Genomic DNA, 22,373 nt, shown 5'->3' on the forward strand with positions numbered 1-22,373 from the left:
AATACAAGTCATGCATGTGTACGTTATTCACGTTTCCTCCTTCCAGAGCATACCCTAGGGCACATCAGAGCAGTCTCTAAAGATCGAATATATGAAATGTACAAAACGCAAGTAGCACCTTGTTTATGGCCAATTGGTTCTCAAACAGTGTGGCCTAGTACTACTGAGCTATGCAATGATATATATTGATAAGAACCCACAAAATAGTAACTTGTTAGTTTATCACAAGCTACAACCTCTGTACACTTACATGAGCTTTTAACCTACATCCAAATGGATCTTATGCAATCTGTTATTTAAGTGTTGATAAAGCACAAACCAGTCCAGTATCTTAAACAAAAGCTCAAAAAAAGTCTGTCATGTATGTCTCAAATAATTAACCCCGGAGCAGAGAAAAGTACAGTCCCTAAAAAAGTTTATAAAATCACCTCTTCCTCTACGTTTTTAAATGTAGGCAGGAAAATGTGTGCAAGTGATTATTCAATACATGTGAAAACATCACACATGTACATAAATAGGTTACAGATGTACGTTATGCCTTGGTTACCTAATCATGTGTGACAATCTTGGAAAACAAAAGATGTAATCAACATACACTGATACGAGTAATAACACACGTTACAAATCAATTTCTAAACTTTGAGACTGTTACTTAAGTTTTCCAGTCTTCCAGTTTGCAGAGTTTAAATACACTAAACTGCCACAGATGGATGCAGCACAGACTGTTGTCAATCGATGCATGCCTTTTATTCTCAGACTATGCCATGGTCTGCAGCAATGAAACCACAGACAAAGGGTGGGAAAACACGTGGAAATGGAGGGTGAGCAGTTGAAAGCACATGGACAGACACAAGTAACCTAGGGGCGGTGGGGTGGGGGGCAGAAACAACATGGAGGGGGTATGGCGAGTATGAAGCAACATTAAAGGCACGTGGGGACGGACGAAACACAGACTGTGCATGTGGAAAGCAAACGGGAGAGAGAAAATGCAGCAGACACACCTGGAAAACATGCACTCGACGCGTGCTAAATGAGAGGAAAAAAGTCGTTCTTAATGCGGACTGAGGAAGGGCATTCGTATGATTTAAGTAAAGCGTTCATGCTCCAGGGGAGGGACACGCTCAGATACTGTAAAGTGCACACGTGCCATCAAATAAGAATAAAACAAACAAGGGTGACAGTGAAACCAACTTCTGGTAAGCAAAGGGCAGCTGCTGAGCCCCATGAAAGATAACAAAAGATCTCGAAAGTGACAACGTACACACTATCTCAGGCAATGCCTAAAAAGGTTTAGAATCCATCCATAACTGACCCTGAACCTTCAAAAGGAATTACAAGAAGCCAAGCAAATATGTTGCTATGTATTCGTGCTTTTAATTGCATCGGCACCATCATGTGAACATACAACATTATTGAACATTAGGAAAAGTGCCCTTCCATCAGCCAACTGTGTCAGCAATCTCTACAAAACAAGGACAACACAATAAGCAGCATTTTGAAGGCAATCTTCTAGAGAAAGCATTACACTGTGCTAGCATACTCACTATGTTTAAAACTTTATCTTCCATTTCTGCCACGGTGCATTCCTGAAAAGGTAAAACAAACGGTGTGAACAAAAAAAGGTGACTATGTACACAGATAACAGGAGTGCAAAGTCCAGCAGGGCTGACATAAAAATGCTTTCTTTTCACAGCGAATACAAATGCTAGCAGAAAAAGTATATTCAAACAATAGGTCCAACCACTTAACGTTCCTGCAAAGGTTTGATTTTCGCATTTGTACACGTTCCTACATTCCTTTCGGGAACACCACGTTGTTTTGCTTGCAGAACACTACTGTACTTTGAATTTAGTTTCTTAGCTTCAGGGAGACGACAGCAGGGAGGCAGAATGGGGGAGGAGGGAGTAGGTGGCGATTGGAATGGAAAGCGAGCCAAGGGAAACAGTCAGCCTCTGTATTCTGCATTGACTAACACATAGGCACCGAGAGGTCACAATTTTATTTTTACCTGCCCAGATTATTCTACGTAATGATAAGTTAGATACAAGTCCAAGCCTGGAGGACAGCAGCTTGAGACGGCTAAGTGAGGCCACTGCACCAAAAATAAAATAAGAATATTTAAGATCTGAGACAGCTTGGAAAAGGGGAAGAGTTTTCTATCAGTCGAATGTTCCAGGAGTCCTCCAAGTGGATAGTTTTTGGTTATCTGTAGACAGGAAGAACCTCAAAAAGGCATGGTCCCTAGTACCAAATCCACTGCAGTGTTAGACACTGCTAGCACCTACCTACACAACAGATGTGGAAAAGTAACACCAGAGGGCAGGCCTGAGAGCAGAACTACACTTCACGTCCTGCTCCTCAGGTTTTCTGGCTCACTTCAGTGATCTCCGGCACCGTGTGCGCTGCTAACTCAATCCTAGCTATGAATCCTAATCAGGCCTCCATTACACTGGTCCAGGAAAGGGGTGGGAGCATCTGGAAGCAACAGCCTAAGCCCAGACCTGGGAGAAACTGCGGGTCCCAGGAACAAAGGGGTGCAATCTAGAGAAAATACCCTCCCAATCACGCTGTACTTTAAAGTTGCGTCAAGTACACTATCAAGCAGAGACAATTGTATGTAAGAAAGTACGTGCATTTTTGGCTAGCTCTTACTATGCTTCTCAAGAACAGTAATCACCTATTGTGGGCTGATCAGTGTGAAGAGTGGTGAAAAAAATGGGTGTTTAAGCCACTCAAGTCCTGCATACTCTCCCAGAGATCTCATTACTGGAGTAACTTACAGTGGACAAAAAAAGGATGACACTCAGAGGCAACAAAGGCCTTTGATCTTTTTAGTGCAGCCAACTTACCACTGATACTAGCTAATACACTGCAGAGAAACGTTAGAAGACTAACAGTACAGTCGGGCACGCTCTGGTTGGCAGATCCCAAAAATATGATACTCCCACCATAAATTCCAATTTTAAGCTCGGTTAAGTCTGTACCTTCAACAAGTTGAGGGTACACAACTCGTAAAGTCAGCTTTCTGAAGTATGTCAACAAAAGCACTCTAGACAAGATGACGAGCGTATGCCCAGCTGATTTACGCAAAAATTAATGAACATGAGGGCAGACTACAAGGATGACCAAAATGATGCCTCCCAATTGGCTGTACTGTATATGGTCTGTCACTTCATACAATGCAAATATGCAGTTTGTATATTATGCAACTAGTGCAGAACATATCATTTTTAAGTTAACTTAGGCACATAGCAAAATACAACTGTTATGCTCACTGTCTATAGATGCGTTCACTGATCAGCGAAACGGATGAAGAAGTGAGCGAGAACTTGACGACGAAATGAACAAAAAAAATATAAATGTACAAACCTGCTGAACTGTGGTTGTCAGATCTAGGCAGAGCTGAATAATTTTGTTCTTCGTAGCCGAGAAGTCAGTGATGCCTGAAAATGGCGTCCTGCAACCAAACAAAACATCCTTTGAATTCGGAGCACACTGGAGTCTCAGACACGGCCCTTTGGCAGCCAAAGCAGACAACATTGATACAGTTTTGGGTCAGAGCGCGAAATTAAGCCTTGTCCTTTCATGTACAGACTCCGAAGGCTTTGCAAGGGCAGAGAAAGCCCAACCCCACAGTGAGTGCGCCACAAGTGACAGTGTAAGACGTACTTCAGCGATATAAGAGACTACTTTTAGTGCAGAACTGAAACCTGGCATTCAGAAGGCGCCACCTTGCAAAAGGGACAGTCAAAAGCAGCATTTGGGGCCCTGAGCGCTCGCACTGAATTAACAAGCACTGGGCCTGCTCATTCAAAACGTACGCTTCAGCTTTGAGGTGGGCCCTTCCAAAAGGGCTCTATGAACGACACGGAGTCCGGAGACTCTTCCAAGACGGCTGAAGGTTTTAGGCCTGTTACTGATTAAAATCCCTTAGATACAGATTAGGTAAACAACATTTTATAACTTGGCTAGATAAAAAAAGATGCAATGAACTAATGGGGTGTCTGAAACATAATAAATAAAAATTCTATGCTTTTAGCTACTTTGAAGTGCACCTATTGAGTGCCGTACTTATTCTTTGCGGTAGGCTGTGGGAAAATCAGCTGTAGCTGAAGTCTTTAATGATTATGTACTTCGACAGCAAATGAACTGCAAGAGTATCTGGGTAGCACTTTGCAGACAGCCACGGAAAACCCCAGTAGGTCTGGCTTTTGGCTTTGTCAATGCTTATGTTATTTTTATTTTTGCTGGTGGAGGTGCTGTGCACTCAACAATATATGTATATATTTTTGAACTGGCTATAAGGAAAACAAGTTTTTGGTTTCAATAAGCACACAATGTTGTCGTTTTCCCTGGCAGTGAAGGGCACTACTTTGTATAAGATTGTGTTCCTTGTGAAAGGGCAGAAAGCGGTCACTCACACTGAAGTAAGTCAAAGGCTTAAATGGGACGACCCACAGCCCCAAGCTGAATGCTGTTGGTAGGGGGAAATAAAATGTGAATGGCACAGCAACAGACGCATGAATGAAGAAAGCCCATACACATAAGTATACTACCTCTATATTTTTAATAAAATCAAAAGGTCTTGGTTAACACCACTAGCAAAGCCATTAGGTTGCATCTATGCAAGAGCTATTGGCTATATCAATGTCTTTTAGCCAAGCTGTACAGCAGCATGTAGTGGACTGGACTGGACTGGCATGGCATAGAACGATGGTGTGGAGTACAGTGGCATGGAGTGGCGTAGAGTGGAGTAAAGTGGAGTAGACTGGCAGAGTAGAGTGGTGTAGAGTGTTGTGGTGCAGAGTAGACTGGCAGAGAAAAGTGGAGCATGGTAGAGTGGCGCACAGTGCGGTAGACTAGAGTGGTGGGCAGTGGGGTAGACTAGAGTGGTGCAGCGTGGAGTGGCACAGCATGCCGTGGAGTGGGGTAGAGTGGCAGAGTGTAGTGGGGTAGAGTGCTGTAGAGTGAAATGGCAGAGTGGAGTGGCATAGAGTAGAGTGGTGCACAGTAGAAAGGTGTAACGTGCAGTGGCATTGAGTAGCATAGAGTGCAGTTGTGCATAGTAGAGGAGAGTGGCATAGAGGGCAGTGTTGCAGGGTGCAGAGTAGAATGGCAGAGTGCAATACCACAAATAGATTGGCACAGAGTGCAGTGGTCTGGAGTGGTGTGGCATAGAGTGGTGCAGAGTAGAACGTCAGAGCGCAGTGGCATAAAGTGGAATTGTGCAGAGAGGTGTAGGCTGCTGTGGTCTAAAGTAGAGTAGTGCAGAGTACAGTGCAGTGATGCAGAGTGGAGTAATGTAGAGGACAGAGGAGTGAGGAAAGTGCAGTGGCATAGAGTGATGCAAAGAAGAGTGGTGTAAAGTAGCATAGTGCAGAGAAGAGCAGTGTCCGAGAGCAGTGCCGTGTCAGGGTGTAGAGGCGAAGAGTCGAGTACAGTGGAGTAGAGTACAGTGGCATTGAGTAGAGTGGCATTGAGTAGAGTGGCATAGAGCAAAGGGTAAGAGGTGGGAAGGAAATGAAGCAAAAAGGAAGGGGAACAGATGGAAGGGAATATAAGCTACATGGATGGGGAGATGGTCTGAAAACACAAGCACATATATGAGTACTTCAATACACAGGAAAAAAGTAGCACCAAAAATGGGAGCAGTGGATGAACATGAGTACTTGGTCCAAGCTCCAGGGGAGGGCCAAACACACGAGGACATGACACCCGCATACTGTGGCAAAAGGGGACAGAGGAAATGGAAGCAATGCTGAAGCTAATAAATGGTAAGCTATGGGCAGGCTGCTAGCCCACTGTATGTGAACAACATGCCTCAAGATACAGTGCATGTGCCGACTAGACGAAAACTAAAAATGTTAGTATGTCTTAAGCGCAAAAGGCCAGGGCAGGCATGAAGAGGCTAATGGCTTAATTAAGACAACTGAACTCCACAGATTATCTGTGTGGCAAGGGTCAGGGGCAGTTATGGGTTGAGAGTAGGTTTCTAGAGAATGAGACAGGTTGTTTTGTGCTTATGAGTTAACTTTAAGGCTTTTATTCTGTATCTATTTCAAAGCTCATGAGAGATCTCATTACCTGTCCATCCACGCAAGCAGAGCCTTAGAAGCTCCAATGAGTTCTACCACAGAGGTTAGGAACTCGTTAGGAGCTTTCTGTGAGGTATTCCCATCATAAGCATCCTCTTTCCTTCTGCTGCTGATGTAATTCTGCAAGTTATTTAAGGATGCCCGTAGTTTGAGGACCAGGTTTTTCATATTGTCCGTTTCAAGGCCATAATTCTGCAAGAGAAACACAAACAGCATTACAAAGAAGCAATAGTTTGCGTATCCGGTCCATAAACTGTCTAACTGTGTTGGAATTTTAGATGAAGTCATGCTGCTATTGCTTGTGGCCAAAAACACAATTTCACAAGCACAAGAAAACTCAAACAGAGCAAAACTAGCCAACGGCTTTCTCGGTCATATCATTTTAAAGCAAGTCAAAGTCAATACACACTAGAACACTACAAATACAGAGAGAAAAAACATGGCATTAAAGCATAAGGTCGGTTAAGGAGGGAATTAACGTATTCAGCGATTCCCACGTTGCTGCAGTGTGATTCTTCAAATCACCCAGCTGGAATGGATTGTGTCAAGACCAAAAAAAACTAAAAGAAAACAAATATTCCAAAATGTTATCTCGCACTACATGTGGAACAGCTCGTATAAATCAGTTTGGCTGGGACCACTGGTCTAGTGGCATCAACAGAGTTCCCTTATACTGAGGAGGGAATTTGATCATACTACTTCACAACTAACTGGGATTTGGCACATATTTCCAGATCCTCAGCACATGGCGCGACCTCCCTTTGCATTCGACCCTAAAGCAAAACGTAACACTAAGGGGCATATTTATACTCTGCTTGCGCCGAATGTGCATCAAAAGTTTGGACGCACATTCAGCGCAAACCCTGCCCAATATTTATACTTTGACGCCCGACCCCGCGGACGTCAAAATCCCACCATGTGCGTCATTTTTTGGAAGGGGGAACCTGCCCTGTGTTAATTATATGCAAGGTAGGCATTCCCTTCCAAAAAATGACTAAGGCCTGTGCGCCTTATTTGTACTCTGGCGTCATTTTGACGCACAGGAGGGGGTGGGCCTTAAAAAAAACGGCGCCCAGCCTGATGGGCGCTGTTTAACGCCTGGGTCAGGGCAGGCGCTAAGGGACCTGTGGGCTCAGAAGGAGCCCAGAGGTGCCCTCCCTGCCATCCTTGCCCACCCCAGGAGGACACCCAAGGATGGAGGGACCCATCCCAGGGAAGGAAAGGTAAGTTCTGGTAAGTATTTTTTTTAAGTGGTATAGGGGGACCCGATTTGGGCCCCCCTACATGCCCCCTTGCCCAATGTCCAGGCCCAGGGGACAGAAGTCCCCTGGGCCTGGCCATTGGGCAAGGGGGCATGACTCCTGTCTTTGCTATGACAGGAGTCAAGTCAATGGAGGTTGGGCGTAAAAAAAAATGGCGCAAGTCTGGTGTGAGGCCTGATTTTTGCCTCAGACCTAACTTGCACCATTTTTTGACGCACAACCCCCATTTTCCCCATACGCCAGCGCTGCCTGGTGCGAGTCATTTTTTTTTTTTTTAACGTGTACCAGTCCGCAGCGCGGGCTAACGTCATTCCATAAATAAGGTGCCCGCATGGCGCATTGGAATGGCGTTAGCCGGCGGTAACATTTTTGACGCACAACTGCGTTGGCGCAGTTGTGCGTCAAAAAGTATAAATATGGCCCTGAATTTTTGATACACTGTAAAGGTCTCCCAGCCACACCTCGTTTCATGGATTGAGAAATAGGAACAAGTTCATGGAGACCTGGATGTTTCAGAGAAAGGCCAAGAGCTCACAGACTTGGCCCTAGAGCAAATTGAGACACATGGATGTCAGTGTTATTGATATCAAGGCCCTTTACACATAAGCACTGTAAAACTGTTACAGGTGGTACTGCAGCACCGGAAAGCTCTAAAACGGTTTGTTTTATTGCTCACTTTTAAACTCCCAGCATGTTTGATAGGTGAGTAACTAAACCTCGGCGGTCTGTTTACAATGTAAGGTTCGGCCATCAAATGGTAGGCTTTCAATTTGAGATTGCAACTCCTGATGGGGTGTGAAAACCCCCACTTCCAAATAACTTCAGATAATGTCTAATCTCGGTATTTTTTTTTTTAACATACTGCCATCTGGACTTATGCATATTTATTTTGTGTTTTGCAAACAAAATGAAGTAGTAACTAGTATATTTCCACATTCATTTAACTGATAAGGTACTATAGCACAGAAATACACAATATGTTTCACTGCTTTTAGAAGCCATAGTTAATGCAATACTCCCCTGAAAATACTAGCATTGTATTTCAAACATATGCACCACCGAAGGTATTTAAACCTTCATAAGGAAAATCAGCCCTTTTAAAAATTCCTTGCCCGTCAGCCTGCACAATCACTAGCTTGGCTGCAATGACTGGTATCATCGAGAAAAAGTCAAACACAGAAGTATTTTTCAGTTGTTCCTCATTTAAAAATAAAAAAGAAAAAAAAAGTTGTTTTTCAGTTTGTATTTTTTCTGTAAAAAATGTTTTTTTTTAAAAATCAAAAGAAAAGGAAAACTGAAAGCCTTGTGTATTAGCAGGTAGTTGTGTCGTCTGTCCCATTTTTGATGTGGAAAGAGTTAGACTTCTTTAAGTGTGTAAGGGTTCCATGCAGTTTTGGCAATAAAAGCACAAGTGGCAGCTTTTAATATGTGTCAGGCTCAGCATTTTTGGTGGTGCCACCTTTGACATCTCGAGTTCTGTCTCTGACATACAAACGCCACAATGGAGAGCGAGTAAGGTCATTTTCGAAATATGCGTGCCATTCTATAACAGAGTTGTTCTCTTTGAGTGCCAAGTGTTGCTCTTGGTCCATAGAGGATGCCCACCACTCGGAACACTTTATGGAACTTACACATCTCAAGTTACCAATTTTCATTGTGTGTCCCATTTTACAGTTTTAGCTGCCTTTTCAGCTGAAATATTATGACCATATTTGAGCCCAGGAGGTGTTGGGTTCTTCAAGCATCTCCCCTACTGAGCCCTTCAACTCTCTGTAGTTGTGCTCCAACTCAGCAGCCTCATTAGCAGATCTGAGGGTTGCGTCCCCCCATCCAAACCCTGGACATGGTGTGCACATTCCACCTCTTGGCATTCAATTAGAAATGTCCCCACCTACCTTTTTCCATACCGTTTACAACTCTGCTCACAATGATCCCTTGGAACAACCGATCACAAATCTTGCATTTACCAGAAGAAATGGTATGTTGTAGCAAGGGTCCAACTTATGGACAGAGTGCCCCCTCCCCTCCCCCAATCGGGGTAGTGGAGGGGATTTAGGGGCGTTTAGGACCCAGCTCAACTGTGGCCCAGGCAGCACTCCAGTGACACACTGGCCACTGCTGGACTCCGACCCCTCGCAAGACAGGTAGAAGGAAGTTCTATGCGACGCTGAAAGCATGTCACTTCCGCCCGCCGCCACTGCAATGGCCAGATGTATTTATGTGCTCCTTCCCCTGTCCGCTGCCTTTTGGGCAGAGCACTACTGCTCTATTTCATAGGCACTCTGTGATTCCTGCGCAGTTACTGCAGTCTACTGAGTCTAATCCTTTTCATGGCTTCGGAGGGAGGTTGAGTAGGCAAGAGGAAGAGTAAGGACCCGGAACTGACTCAGCTGTTTGAGCTGGTCTTGGCAAAGCTAGGGGATGAGAGGGGGCTCTCCAATTTCTGGGCCAGAAACAGAGGAAGACAGTGCTATAGGTGAGCACCCTAGGCAGTCCCATGTTCCCTCCCATTCAGCCTTCCCACCAGTCAGGCACATGGCAATGAAGCAGTCGGGAGCCCCTTCTGTTGCTGAGGTGGCAGAGTCAGTACCCATATCCCCACCAGGAACATTTGAAGCTCCTTAACCCTTATGGCCCTTGCTGCGCCTCAATCGTTCCCAATGCTGCCTGCTCCTCATGCTCCTTCTCTCATTACCTGTGCAACTCACTCTGCCCCCCTCCCCCTGACGCAGCTACAGGAGTGGGTGTCGGTTCATGCGGGGGTGGGGGTAGGTGGCCTCATGACAGCTCATTTTCGGGGCCCCTCAAGCTGCGCATAGCCTTGATACGCAATTGCCGTCTGCAGCAGACTCACATGGGGCCTGTGCTGTCCTGGCAGACATCAGTCAGGCGTTATGGGCTTGGCCTCCGTATCGGCGGGGAGGGGTAGCAGTGGTCAACCACAAGATTAGGCATTAACTTCCACTGTAGCTCACCCATTGCATGCCACCCCCCTGCCCTTAGTCACACAGGCCAATGTGCAGCTGCCAAGTATTCTTCAAGGGCAGCAGACTGACTAACGTGATGCCATGGCACAGGCTCCGCATTTAGTGGCCAGTTGCTGACCAAGTTAGCCTCTCCTGCATGCTTCCCACACTAACTCCGCTGCCACGTACCACTCCCTGGGCACCTTCCAATGACATCATGAACACCAGTACTGCCCTTAAAAACAGGTGAAGGCTATTAGTGCAACACGCATAGGCAGGACAGCAGGTGTTTGCGAGAAAGACTCCGGTGCTGCACTGCCACCCAGGAGGAAGGCGCCACCAAACGCTGATTCAGTGCCAGGTAAGGAAGCTGACCAGGGTGGGGAGAAAGAGCTATGTTTCTGATTCAGTTTGCAGGAGTCGGGATACTTTGCTATCCCGACCACGGAAACTGACTTCAAATGTACCTACGGATATGAAAGAAAAGATTTGGAAGGGGGAATTTGTGGATTTTTTTTGTTGATCAGGGCTAAGAGAAGATAAAGTGAAAAGAGAGATAAGGAAGGAAAGGTTGCATCAGCAAAGGACAAGAAACCCATGTTTGAAGAAAGCATAACTAATTGGTTATTGGGGTATAATGTGTGCATGTCTGAGGTTGGAGAAAATGCCAGAGCTCATGAAGTCCATATTTTATTCTAATAAGTTATTAAAAGCGCATCATGTGTATGAGGGTACCGTCTAGTTGGATTATGACCGGGATTTTAGGCAGGCAAAGGTAGAAGACCCTGATATGGACTGAGGATAACATATGGCTGCAGTGTGTTAGTAGCAAGACCCCATTGAAGACACTTTTCACCAGCAACACACAGGGGACAAGAAGGGCTCTTGTCAGGCTTTTAATAGGAAGGTGTGCTCATGCCCAGCTGGATCCAGCAAATATAAACACATTTGCTCCTTCTGTGGCCACCAGTCCCACCCGGGATTTAAGTGCATCAAAAAGTCAAAGGATAAAGGGAAAAAGGGAGTTAAGCCTTCCAGCTAACCTCGATTTGCCCTCCCCAGTTCAAATTACTAAATTGATCCCTTGGTTGAAATCATACCCAAGCAAAGACACAGCAACGTTGTTGTATCTAGGTTTTTCCTCTGGCTTTAGGGTTCCTGCCCTAAGGCTGGCCTCCATTCCCCACTGTAGCAGTCTGACCGCCAGCATGCTTCAGGATGAGGTTTCTTGGAAGATTGAAAAAAAAGGTCTATATGTAGGGTAGCCAGCCCCTTCCCCTCTCAACCCCTGGAGAACTTTGTGTGTTGTTACTTGGGTGTGGTTCCTAAAAAGGAACCTGGGCAGTTTAGGCTGATCCATAACCTCACAGCTTCCTAGGGTTTCTGGGTGAATGAGGCGAGTGACCCATAGATATGATATTTTGGTATTAGGCTCGCCAGATTCGGGTGTGCGTATTCCTGGGCTTTGACTGCTTTGACTTCCCCGTTTGAGGAACTGGGGTTTCCCATAGCACCAGAGAAGACTGTTGGTCCCTCGACTTCTTTCATTTCCTGGCATTGAAATTGATACAGTGGCTGGCAAGTGCTGTCTCCCATTTGATAAGAAGCCGGCTTTCAGGCAGTCAATTGGCAGCGTTAGCGCTGAAAACAAAGTTACCTTGCATCCCTGCCAGGTTCTTGGGGGGTCAGCTGAATTTCACTCTTGGGATTATCCCCATGCTTTGCCCTTTTTTTGGTCCACTGTTAGAGCAATGGCAGGCCTTAGAGAAAAAACATCACCATACAAATCTGTCTGGGGAAGTTAAACAGGACTTGGTCTGCCTTTTTACAGCAATTTAATGGTGGCATTATATGGCCTTCCAGTCTGATCTCTAATTGTGCTATGGGTCTTTTCACTGATGCAGTGGGCAGTGCAGGGTTTGGAGCTATATTGGGCTCTGAATGGTGTAAGGGGACTGGCCAGCAGCTTGGCATGATAGTGGCATCACTAAGAAAATTACCTTATTGGAGCTGTTCTCCTTTGTGATAGCGGTAACTTTATGGGCACCAGGTCTCAGGGATTGCAGTATTATTCTTGAGTCTGACAATATGGCAGTAGTGGAAGTCATCAACAGGCAAGGGACTTCTTTTAAGTTTGTTTTGAGATTGCTGAAACATTTGGTCCCGTTGTGTTTAAAATCTAACTTTTTGTTTCGGGCTAAGCATGTTCCTGGTGTCCATAATAATGCAGCTGATGCCTTATCTTGCACCAAGGCGCAGGAGTTTCGGGAATATCACCCACGGGCGGCAGAGGAGATGATAGAGCTCCCATCACATCTGTGAAGGATTGGAGTCTCATCCTACTGGATTTAGCGGCAGCCTCGCTGGCAAAGCACAAGTGGGTGTCTTATGAAAAGTCCTTTGCAAAGAATAGATCTTTTCTGCGTGCACACAGGGCTTCAAACACTTTCTTGGTGGAAGCCATAGGCTTGTTTTTGGGTAACCTTAGAGAGCTGGGTAAACCGGTATCGTATGCCCGGACACATCTCTCTGCCATATGATTTTTTGTCAAATTGCAGGGCGATGAGGACAGGATTAATTATTTTATTATCAAGAAAGCATTAGCTGGCTGGGCCAGACTCGACGGCTGCGAGAAAGATAGCAGGTGTCGCCTCAACGCACATATCCTGGGTCTCCTCCCGTCTAGTTTACAAAGGCTTTGCTCTTCCTCATAACATCCCACATTATTTGCTGCAGCATTCACTGTGGCCTTTTTCGGCACCTTTAGGGTGAGTGAGATGGTTGGGTCTGTCAAAACTGATTTTGCAGGGGGATTACGGGGGGGTGGCGGGGGGGGGGGAGATGTCGGGTTAGGTGCGGACCGGCTACTGATTTGGTTGAAAAAGTCCAAAACTGACCAAGAAAGAAAGGGGACAGCGATCAAACTCAGAGCTGCACCGGGATCCCCTCTGTCTCGTAGCTCGGTTGAGGTCTTACATGGCAGTTCAATCAGATACGGGATCACCTGCCTTGTTCCTTCATTCGAATGGAGACTGCTTATCACGTTATCAGTTCACAGCGGTCTTGACCGGTGCTCTTCAGGCTGCCGAGGTTGACCCAACTGGTTACTCTTCACACACCTTTAGAATAGGGGTAGCCATAGTGGCTGCAGGTGCGGTTATATCCTTTGAGAAGGTGCAAAAATATAAACTGATGGCCACTGAAGTCCTATAAACGCTACAGTCGCCCTGACTTGCAAGGACTACAACTTTATGGCTGTGTACTCACACTTGTGTCTTTTCTGTTTTAGTAGGATGCCTTCACTGGCTATGGAAGTGGTTGGTCGCTACTTCGTCTGGTGGGCGTCCTACAGGTTGCAACAGCTCCGTAAGCCCAAACTGGTGCCCCTACTTGATGTGTCCTTCCGGTGGTGTGGGAATGGAGGCCTCGGACAATCAATGTATCTGTGCGCTGTTTGAACTCTAATCTGGCTAGGCTGTGCCCTCTTCGCCTCTGGAACATTCCACACAAACTGTTAAAGGGCAAGGACATATTTCAAAAGGATGATGTTCACTTGTCTGATGCCAATCTTCTCATTGCAGACATGTGGTCATATGCTCAGAGTATGTTTTGGGATGGGGAGGGTGAAGGACCCCTTGGCCCTGGTTCTCCTTGTGGCAGGATCTCAAATTCTAAATTCACCCCTAGGCAGCATATGGGCCCTTCAAAGTAGGTTCCCCTGGATGGCACAAAGGGTAGGGTCCTGCAGCCCTGAACCACCCAGCTGATGCACACACCAGCTTGGGGCTAGGGCACCAAGATCACTGGGGTGGGCACGGGGCTTCAGCTCCTGGCCACCTCATCGCAGCCCCTCTGACAGCTTAGTGTTTGGGGGGCTGGCCCATGGTATAAGGATAAGGGACTGAGGTGAGGACTGCCCCCCCCCCCACAGATACAGGTGGTTTCACCTGTGTGGTCCAATGGCGTTTAGAATTGTGGGAGGTTCCTGGTGCTGTGGGCAGTACCAAGCCATGTATTACACTTTCTAATGTCTTTCTGTTCTTTATGCTATTTTGGTACGCTCTGACTCAATCATAGATGTTTTGCAAATTACAATTTTTCTTCACATGTTTAATTTTGTTGCCAATGTTTATTACAAAACGACCAAAAGCAGTTCACTCTTGCACCCAAAAATGTAAGAGTCCAGTACTTTTTGTCAGTGTCTTGTTTGGGTTGTCAAGGGTTTGGGGCCATACTGGGGTTATCCGGGTCCTAATGTAGTGTTAATAATGCCGGAGTCCTCTGTCTAACCCAAAAAAAGCCAAAGATCAACCCTAGACTGCCATTTCACTTTCTCTTTTCAGTTGTGTGTCTGCTTTTCCCTGCAACTGCACCCGATAGAAGTCAGATGAGTATAAAGTAGGTTGTGCTTTGTGGGGCGTTGTTGATCCGGAGTTAGCATGACTTCATTTGTTGCACTGACGATCACATTATGAATCTACAACTGATAATGAATTTTAAGAGAAACCACACCTTTTGAGACCGACCCCTACATAGCAGGATATGAACAGAATGTGAATCTAGAACAATGTCATGCTGTAAATCTTGCTATACCACTTGCCAGTTTTCCCCTTTTTTACAGATCTAAATTACAAGTATTGCTGTGATCCAACTTAATGGCACTCTTTATCAACTTCAGAAGGATTCAAGGTCTTGCTGGTCCGGCAGAGATGCGCACCAGTGACCCTCATGTTTACACACACATCTCACCAGTATGAACTACCTGGTCGGATTTAATTGCAGCACATGTTTAAACCAGTCTGGTGCATGGTGCTAGCATCACTTCACAAGTGGCAGGTTGTGCCAGAGAAGGCAGATGGGATAGCTCTTATGATCGAATGTACACCAAGTGATGCACCCCATAAGGAAATTTGTGAATTTACTCTGCAACAACAATGCATTAGAGTTCTTTGTGCATCTGGAGACTGGTCACGTATCTTTATCGAGTGGACCAGATTCAATCTGTTATGCTTATATAGCTTAATTTTTATGTATATACATGCATCTTTCACAGTTCTAGACCTCATTCCTCATCCCCTGCAAGTGCCTGTCTTCCTATTCTTACATATCACTGACCTCTCATTTGCCTGACCATGTTTTACCTCTTTTGATTTAACAATATACGTTGTACATGAGTCATTGTACATTGAACTGTACTTCCTGTTATGAGCAAATACATTCATGTAAGGGGGGAGCGTGTATATAACCCCACAAAATACAGGTGTATGTCAGACTTTGTAAATATTGCTGCTTCTGTGTACATATGGATGTCTCTATAGGCGAGTTTATGACCTAATAAAACTTTACCAAGGGTCTTGCGTATAAGTGAGTTTAAGGTATTTGTTTTCTGTTTAAAAATAAATAAATTGCATACTTCACCACAAGATACATGTGCACATCAGACTATGTAAATATTGTTGCTTCTATGTACATATGAGTTTACTCCAGTCACTACAACTTTACTAAGGGCCTGATTACAAGTGGGTGGGTTAATTCTGGCCCATGTGTAAATCCATGTTTGCGCCCCGGTCTGAATTAGGAGTTTAGCTGTATTTAACACATCCAATAGTTATCAATTGTGTTAAACAACTCAACTGTTAAATTTCGGCAGGTCAATCCTGCTGAAATGTAACAGGGAAAAATCATACAGTATATAACGTACCATGCGAATCTTGGTGTTTTGAACATCAAAATCTGCATGTTATTCCCCGCAAACCTGTAGTGGGTATTTATTGCATCTAATAAATAACGTACCCCATGGTATTGTTATTTATCAGGTGCAATAAATAACACCTAAACTAGTTTTCAGTCCAAGTGTCATGTCTATATATGTACACATAAGTTAATTTCAGTTTTGTTAAAAAATAATAATAATAATAATCTACTCCCTTCAACCTTTCAACCATGCCTAGTCTGTGGCTCTTCCCATACATTCTGGACTATGAACTCCCAAACATACCTTTCATACTTACTCCTCCTTTTTGGACAATTCACCCAAAATACACACATTTCCAGTATTCCCAATAACAACCTACTACATCCATGTTCTAATCCATTCCCATCAATTCTACCTCTACCCAAAACACTACTAAGGACAGAAGAACTTGAGTACAGTAATAACACAACTAATCCACAAGGAACTCCCCCCCAAAAAACCACACATTATTAATCTAATAACTAATTAACTCTATTCTTGGATTCCAGCGTAGCGTGCTACTCGCCACAAAGAGCTTCAATGCCTCATCAGGAGAATGCACTATATAAATACAATTTACAAAGCAAGCCTGCCTGCCAAGATGTTTAAGTAGAACACCTACCTTCTATGTACTGCAAGTGCTTTTTTAGGTCGAGCACACAAACGCTCTGACATGTGTAATCTATCTGTAGGCGTTTAACCACACCCACTGCATGCCCATCACTATCACTCGTTCATGGGCTTGCCTTTCAAAAACCCTTTGTTATTATTGGTAAATGCTTTACATTTTTCCGTCCTTGGGGCAATTTTGTTACCGCCATGGCCATCGACCCCATTACAGCGATAACGGCACGTTTGCCGATACTTTCGACTGAGAGCGAACTTCTTTTTCCTTGTGTGTCTCCTTCTGGATTATGCTCATGGCAGGCGTGGTTCTTTGAATCGGCTTTCTTATGTCAACTGCTTTACATTTCATTTTAAATTTATGTGGCAAGAAAAGTTCATTAAGGAATTTACAACGCTATCAATCTATAAATCAAGTAAACGCGAGACCCATTGCATTGCAATTGCTTGTTCTATATAGTGCTCTGTCTCTCAAGGACCAATCTGCACCATAAAAAATATAAATATATGTGTGTGTATATATATACATACACATACATACATATATATATATATATATATACATACACACACACTTAACTAATCAGAGAGCAGAGTGGTTGACCTATTCAACACCAAACACATTCCAAGTCACTTCTGTACAACTGCACTTTTAAAACTCAGGGTAGATGCAGGACTCGATTCACAGTATCTGCTCTAAGTGGAAGCATCTCCCGTGAGTCCCGCTCCGAACAAAAGCCTAAGGAGCCCTTAGTATGTCAGTTAAAAGGGTTGTTGCGTCATTCTCTAGTCACGGGAGCCGTTCCCCCCACGGGAGCTTCCACTGCCGCCATTGCTTCAGTCACGCGAATACAGTACAGGGCTCCAGAGAACTATAACAAAGTTTGGGGGGTTTAGGAATTTAAGGAATGCGTTCTGGCTGCAGATAATCCGTACAACGAGGCCCAGTCGGTGACAGGAAACGGCGGCCGGCAGGTCCTGCGCCGGATTATATTACTCTTCTCGGTTTTAAAACCAGGGAAAACACAGTCCACGCAAACTTATTTCGGGCCTTGTCTGATGGTAGGCACAGGGGGGAGATGGTGGTCATATAACGGAAAAGCTAATTTGGCAAAACTGTTGAAGAGCCCCATGACGTCTACGAGATGCTTAACGATGGCAGACTGCGGTATGCAAAAGACAATTAAACCCGGAGGTTCCATTTCCAAGTATAACTGTTGAACAGGGAACATTTAGGATTTATTCTGTGGGATTTTGGAGGACAGCTCTTTTGTAGGTGTGCCATGTTGTATACAATTTCATAGACGCACACATTTCAAAACACGAATGACCGTTTTCAAAATGAGCTTTTTGATGCAGTGATTTCACCAACCTCCAAACTTATAGTACCATGTGCTGTTCAGTCCACTAAAACCTAAAAGTCTGCATTACTCACATTGTTATAGAAGAAACCGAGGCCCATCAGGTTTTTGAGAATTCAACAATTTGTATCAGTCACATTGTAAGGAAGTACTTTATTCTTTTTGTTTTTGTTAAGAGACACCCAGAACGTCGCTTCTTCCTGGTGTCTAAAAGATGCAATCTGCGCATTTACTTCTGTAAAATGTTTAAAACAGGAAGTCAAAGGGCTCCCTCTAAATGTAACACACCCAATGAAACCACCATCTACGGATCAAAAAAAATCGTAAAAGATGCTGATTTTTTTTTCTCCACGAGATACTTCGATCCAAAGGAGCAGCCAGAAAATTAAAATACCCCAACTTGTACCCTAAGCTTAAATAGCACAAACCAAGCGAAGCAAGTAATCACTAGCCTCTTCAGAAACGCTTTGTTGTCTCTTCCATCCAAACATCTATTTATTAATAATTTCACCCTTACATCCACTATTTCACCTTTACACTGTCATACATTAAAATCTTTCATCAATCCATCATTCAGTCTGTCACCATTCCGTCTGTCCATCTATATCCAAACAGATCCATTCTAGTAGTCTTCAAACCTATCTAACCATGCTTTTACTCAGTCATCCATATTTTCACTTACTAATTTTTCATCCATCCACCCATCCTTATAAACCTCTATCCATTCTTTCAGCCATCCATCAACCCTTACTCCATTTAACCCTTACATCTGTCTTTTCACACATTCTTCCATATTCACTCCTACATTCATCCGTCCATCCTTTCTTCCAGCCAATCATACACTCTTTCACTCATTCATACTTACATACCTCCTTTCACTCACTCATCCATCTTTTCGCTCACCCAACCTGGACTCCATCCATTTCACTCACCCATCAATCCGATCCTTTCTCATCAATCCATCCTCCTTCACACTCATCCATCTTTATAGCCATCCTTTCACTCAATTATCCATGCGTTCAGCCATCCACTCACTCATCCCTCTCACCCTTTTCACAGTAATTATGAGCCTTTGTTTGCCGAGCTGCAGCTAGAAGAGGCCCGTCAAGAACCCCTCCTCTGCTGTAGCTGTGTGTAAAGGAAGGGGGGTGGGGGGAGAAACCGGGGTGTTGACGCATTTACTTCAACCTCTAGAATAGTAGCTTGGATACATAAAGCAAAAAACATGCAGAAAATGTACCAAATCTACTCAGTCTGGACAATTCACGACATACTGTATCATCTTGAGATCTGCTCAACCTCTAGCCCTGCCACAGCTCTGTCTTCCCCTTCTGAGCCACAAAACCCACCAAACTCCTCCAGCTGCAGATTATTTTCACTAAAATCAGAAGAGATATCCTACACACTTTGAACGCACTGACAGCGTCATAGAAGTCACATTTTTGCATGAACTTTATGCTGATTATAACAGGATGTGATATCACACCACCTCTGGTCCAGATAAAATAAGAGCACAATGAAAATTACTGCAATAGGTTAGATTAGTGGACTACTTTTAAAAAGTCTTAGAAGTGGGTGTAAATCAGCATAGGAGTCTCATGGAGAGCAGAGGTCAGTGGGTGGATTTCCAATCTCTTGCCGTCCACAACGGCACATCTGCTATTGGTCACTGAGTGGCATTATGTGGCGCTTCCTTGTGAATTGCTGAAGGAGGGTGGTATACAAGAGTGTCTGCATTTCCCCAGTTACCTCCAGCAAAGCCATGTTTTTATGTCTTGACAAGGCATCTTTCAGCTGTTGGTTGTTGAAATGACCTATTGTGGACTACACCAAAACTTAGTGGGATTTCCGCCAGTGCTTTACTTACCAGTGGTTTACTTTCTTCTCACTCTCATTTGCTTATCATTCAGCATTAAAACAGAGGACATGATTTTTCTGTCTTTCTCCCTCATGTGCTGCTTTTCTCTTAAACGCCTGCCGTCTTCCCCACCTTGCTTCATGTTGATACCTCCTCCAACTCGGAGCTCGTTCATTGGTGCTACACTTCAGTTTATTTTTGCATTTTTTTTATTACCTCTCCCTGCCTTACTCCTTAGCCGTTACTCCTCTAGTTCACTTCTTCCTCACCTACTACCCTCTTCCCGCTCCTCCCTAGTTTTGTCCAACCCCCCCCCAAGACCCTTTAAAACATTTTGTTTCTATATCTAAGCAGCAAACATTTGCTGAAGAGCCGCTCTAATTTTGTAAAACGTCTTCGCAAACATGCAATAAATATATAGATTTTTAATTTACCCCCTCCAGCTGGCCTCTTCTATCCTAGAGCAGAGAAAAATAAACAAAATGGCAGCTGTGATATGCCATACACACGCATACCTGGGGAAGCATGCACACGCTGAGCAACCACAGCGTATATATGGGCACCTGTACACATCACATCCTCTTTCGTTTCTTTTTGTTTATGTTGCACAGCAGTGGTAAAAATCATTGCCAAAGCCAGTACTTCGAAAAGGTGAGATCTACTGGCTAACTGGCTATTCCAATACTTCTTTGGCCTTTGATTGCACAGTTTCTTTCAATGCAACCAACAGGCTTCTAGTAGTCCCGTCAAATAAAAAAAAAACAAAAAAAAAAAAAAAAACAGCAAACCCTTTGTTTCTGAAATTTGAGGTGTGGAAAAAAAGTTTCCTTTAATTAACCTTTAATTAAGACTTCATAGAAATCAGTGTCATTTCATCTCCTGGCATAAGGCCTTTATGCTAAAAGGCAGTGACAGTTTTTGCCTTCATCAAAGCACAAAAGGCCCGAGTTAGCCATTGGGACTCTCTCACGACCGGGCGTTCTGGTTAAAGTTTAGCATCTTGGAGGCCCGTGGCAAGAAGGGTTTCAATATCTTCTGTGGATTCTCAGACCCACAACTGTGAAGGAGGTGCAGCCTCAGCATAAAGAGCACTAGAGCGAAGCGCTGACAAAGTGAAGCAACAGGTAAAACAAAAAGCCTATTAGCAGAGCACTCCTGTGGGAAAAAAAAGTGCACTCTATACAAGTAACTTGCTCTAAGTTTGTAGCATACCTTGATAGACAAGCATTGGCAAAGCAAACACGTCTAGCTTGCACTGTGGGAAGAGTCGGAAAAAAGTTGCACAGTGAGAACCCCCATAAGAATGGAGCCAAGTGGGCGACTGCCGGGAGCCTCGGTTGTGAGGCCCCTGTCAGGACTGGAGCAGTGGCTGAAAATTATGAGCTCACTCTGTTATGATGCAGCAGAAAAAAATACTTTGCCCATCACCAAAGCTGCAGTCAGAAACTATCCGCTAAACGGTTTGGCCACCTATTGACCATGAGTGCCTGCAAGTTGTCTAAAAAAAAAAAAAAAAAATCCACACACAGGAACACAAAAGGAAGGCACCTCTGGACAATTTTACAAAAAACAGTATTCTTGCAAAGGCTCGCCCAACTCGGGAAGGCAAAGACCATGGCGGGGGACCCAGGGCCATATTCAGGGTTGTGGCATGTGCCGCGCGGTCCTGGGAATAGGCGAGGAGCGTGACGGACTGGCTGGGCGCAGCCCCAGAGGCACGTAAGTGGGGGAGACTTGCAAGCGGAGCAGTGAAGCCAGTTTTTATGCTCATTTTGGGCTTGTTTTTGGTTGCTAGTTGAGGCAGGAGCTACTAGTACAGATTGTTCCAGGGACATGTGCATGCAAATTTACTGATTTCATAGGCTGCATTTGAGGTTAAAGGCTGCAGTAATTCGAGGTTTCAAGTCCCCCACACTGGCTGGAAAGAATTTGGGAGAATCTTCAGTGTTTGTGGGAGCTGAAGGAACAGACTGCTCGTGGTGCTTGGGGGTCCGAGTTTGGTCTTGTGTTTATGTGTCGCTATCCTGGTGATTTGCATTTGGTAGTGGGGGCATATTACTCCTGTGTGTCCTATTAAGCAGTCTTTTACAATCCCAGTTCTTTTCTTTATGTTTGCTCTGTGTTGCCAAGGCCACTACTGTTCAAGGGTGCTATTGGGATTGGTTTGGTGAAACACCTAGGATCGTAACAGGGATGCCAGGGTGTGCTAAGAAGAGCACCAAGCATGCAAGGACTGAAATAGATATGGAGGCATTGATGCCCAGGATGGATGAGATTCTGGCTCTCTTCTCTCTTGCACCAGCAGGCCCTGCAAGAGAGGGCAGCCTACAGAGTCGGCAGTACTGGCTGAGAGGCCTAGGAGAAATGAGGTGGCATTCCCTCGAAGAAGCACGGTAAGGGTCGGGTCAAGGAGTCAGTGGGGGAATCAAAGCGCATGTGCAACCGCAAAGGTTATGCCGGTGGGAAATGTAGG

The 22,373-nt window shown here is 44.7% G+C and overlaps 1 protein-coding gene across 2 annotated transcripts in view; it reads right to left on the reverse strand.

Moving 5' to 3' along the window:
* CNKSR3 (CNKSR family member 3) overlaps window positions 1-22,373 on the reverse strand; it is a 167,201-nt gene that overhangs the window by 44,364 nt on the left and 100,464 nt on the right. For both annotated transcript variants that reach the window (XM_069234625.1, XM_069234624.1), the window contains exons 3-5: window positions 6,085-6,287; window positions 3,370-3,457; window positions 1,545-1,586 (exon numbers count right to left, since the gene is read on the reverse strand). In XM_069234625.1, the coding sequence (XP_069090726.1) occupies window positions 1,545-1,586; window positions 3,370-3,457; window positions 6,085-6,287 (333 nt within the window). The remainder of the gene's footprint in view (window positions 1-1,544; window positions 1,587-3,369; window positions 3,458-6,084; window positions 6,288-22,373) is intronic.

The sequence above is a fragment of the Pleurodeles waltl genome, chromosome 5 (assembly GCF_031143425.1).
Source record: "Pleurodeles waltl isolate 20211129_DDA chromosome 5, aPleWal1.hap1.20221129, whole genome shotgun sequence".
In the NCBI taxonomy this organism is placed as follows: Eukaryota; Metazoa; Chordata; class Amphibia; order Caudata; family Salamandridae; genus Pleurodeles; species Pleurodeles waltl.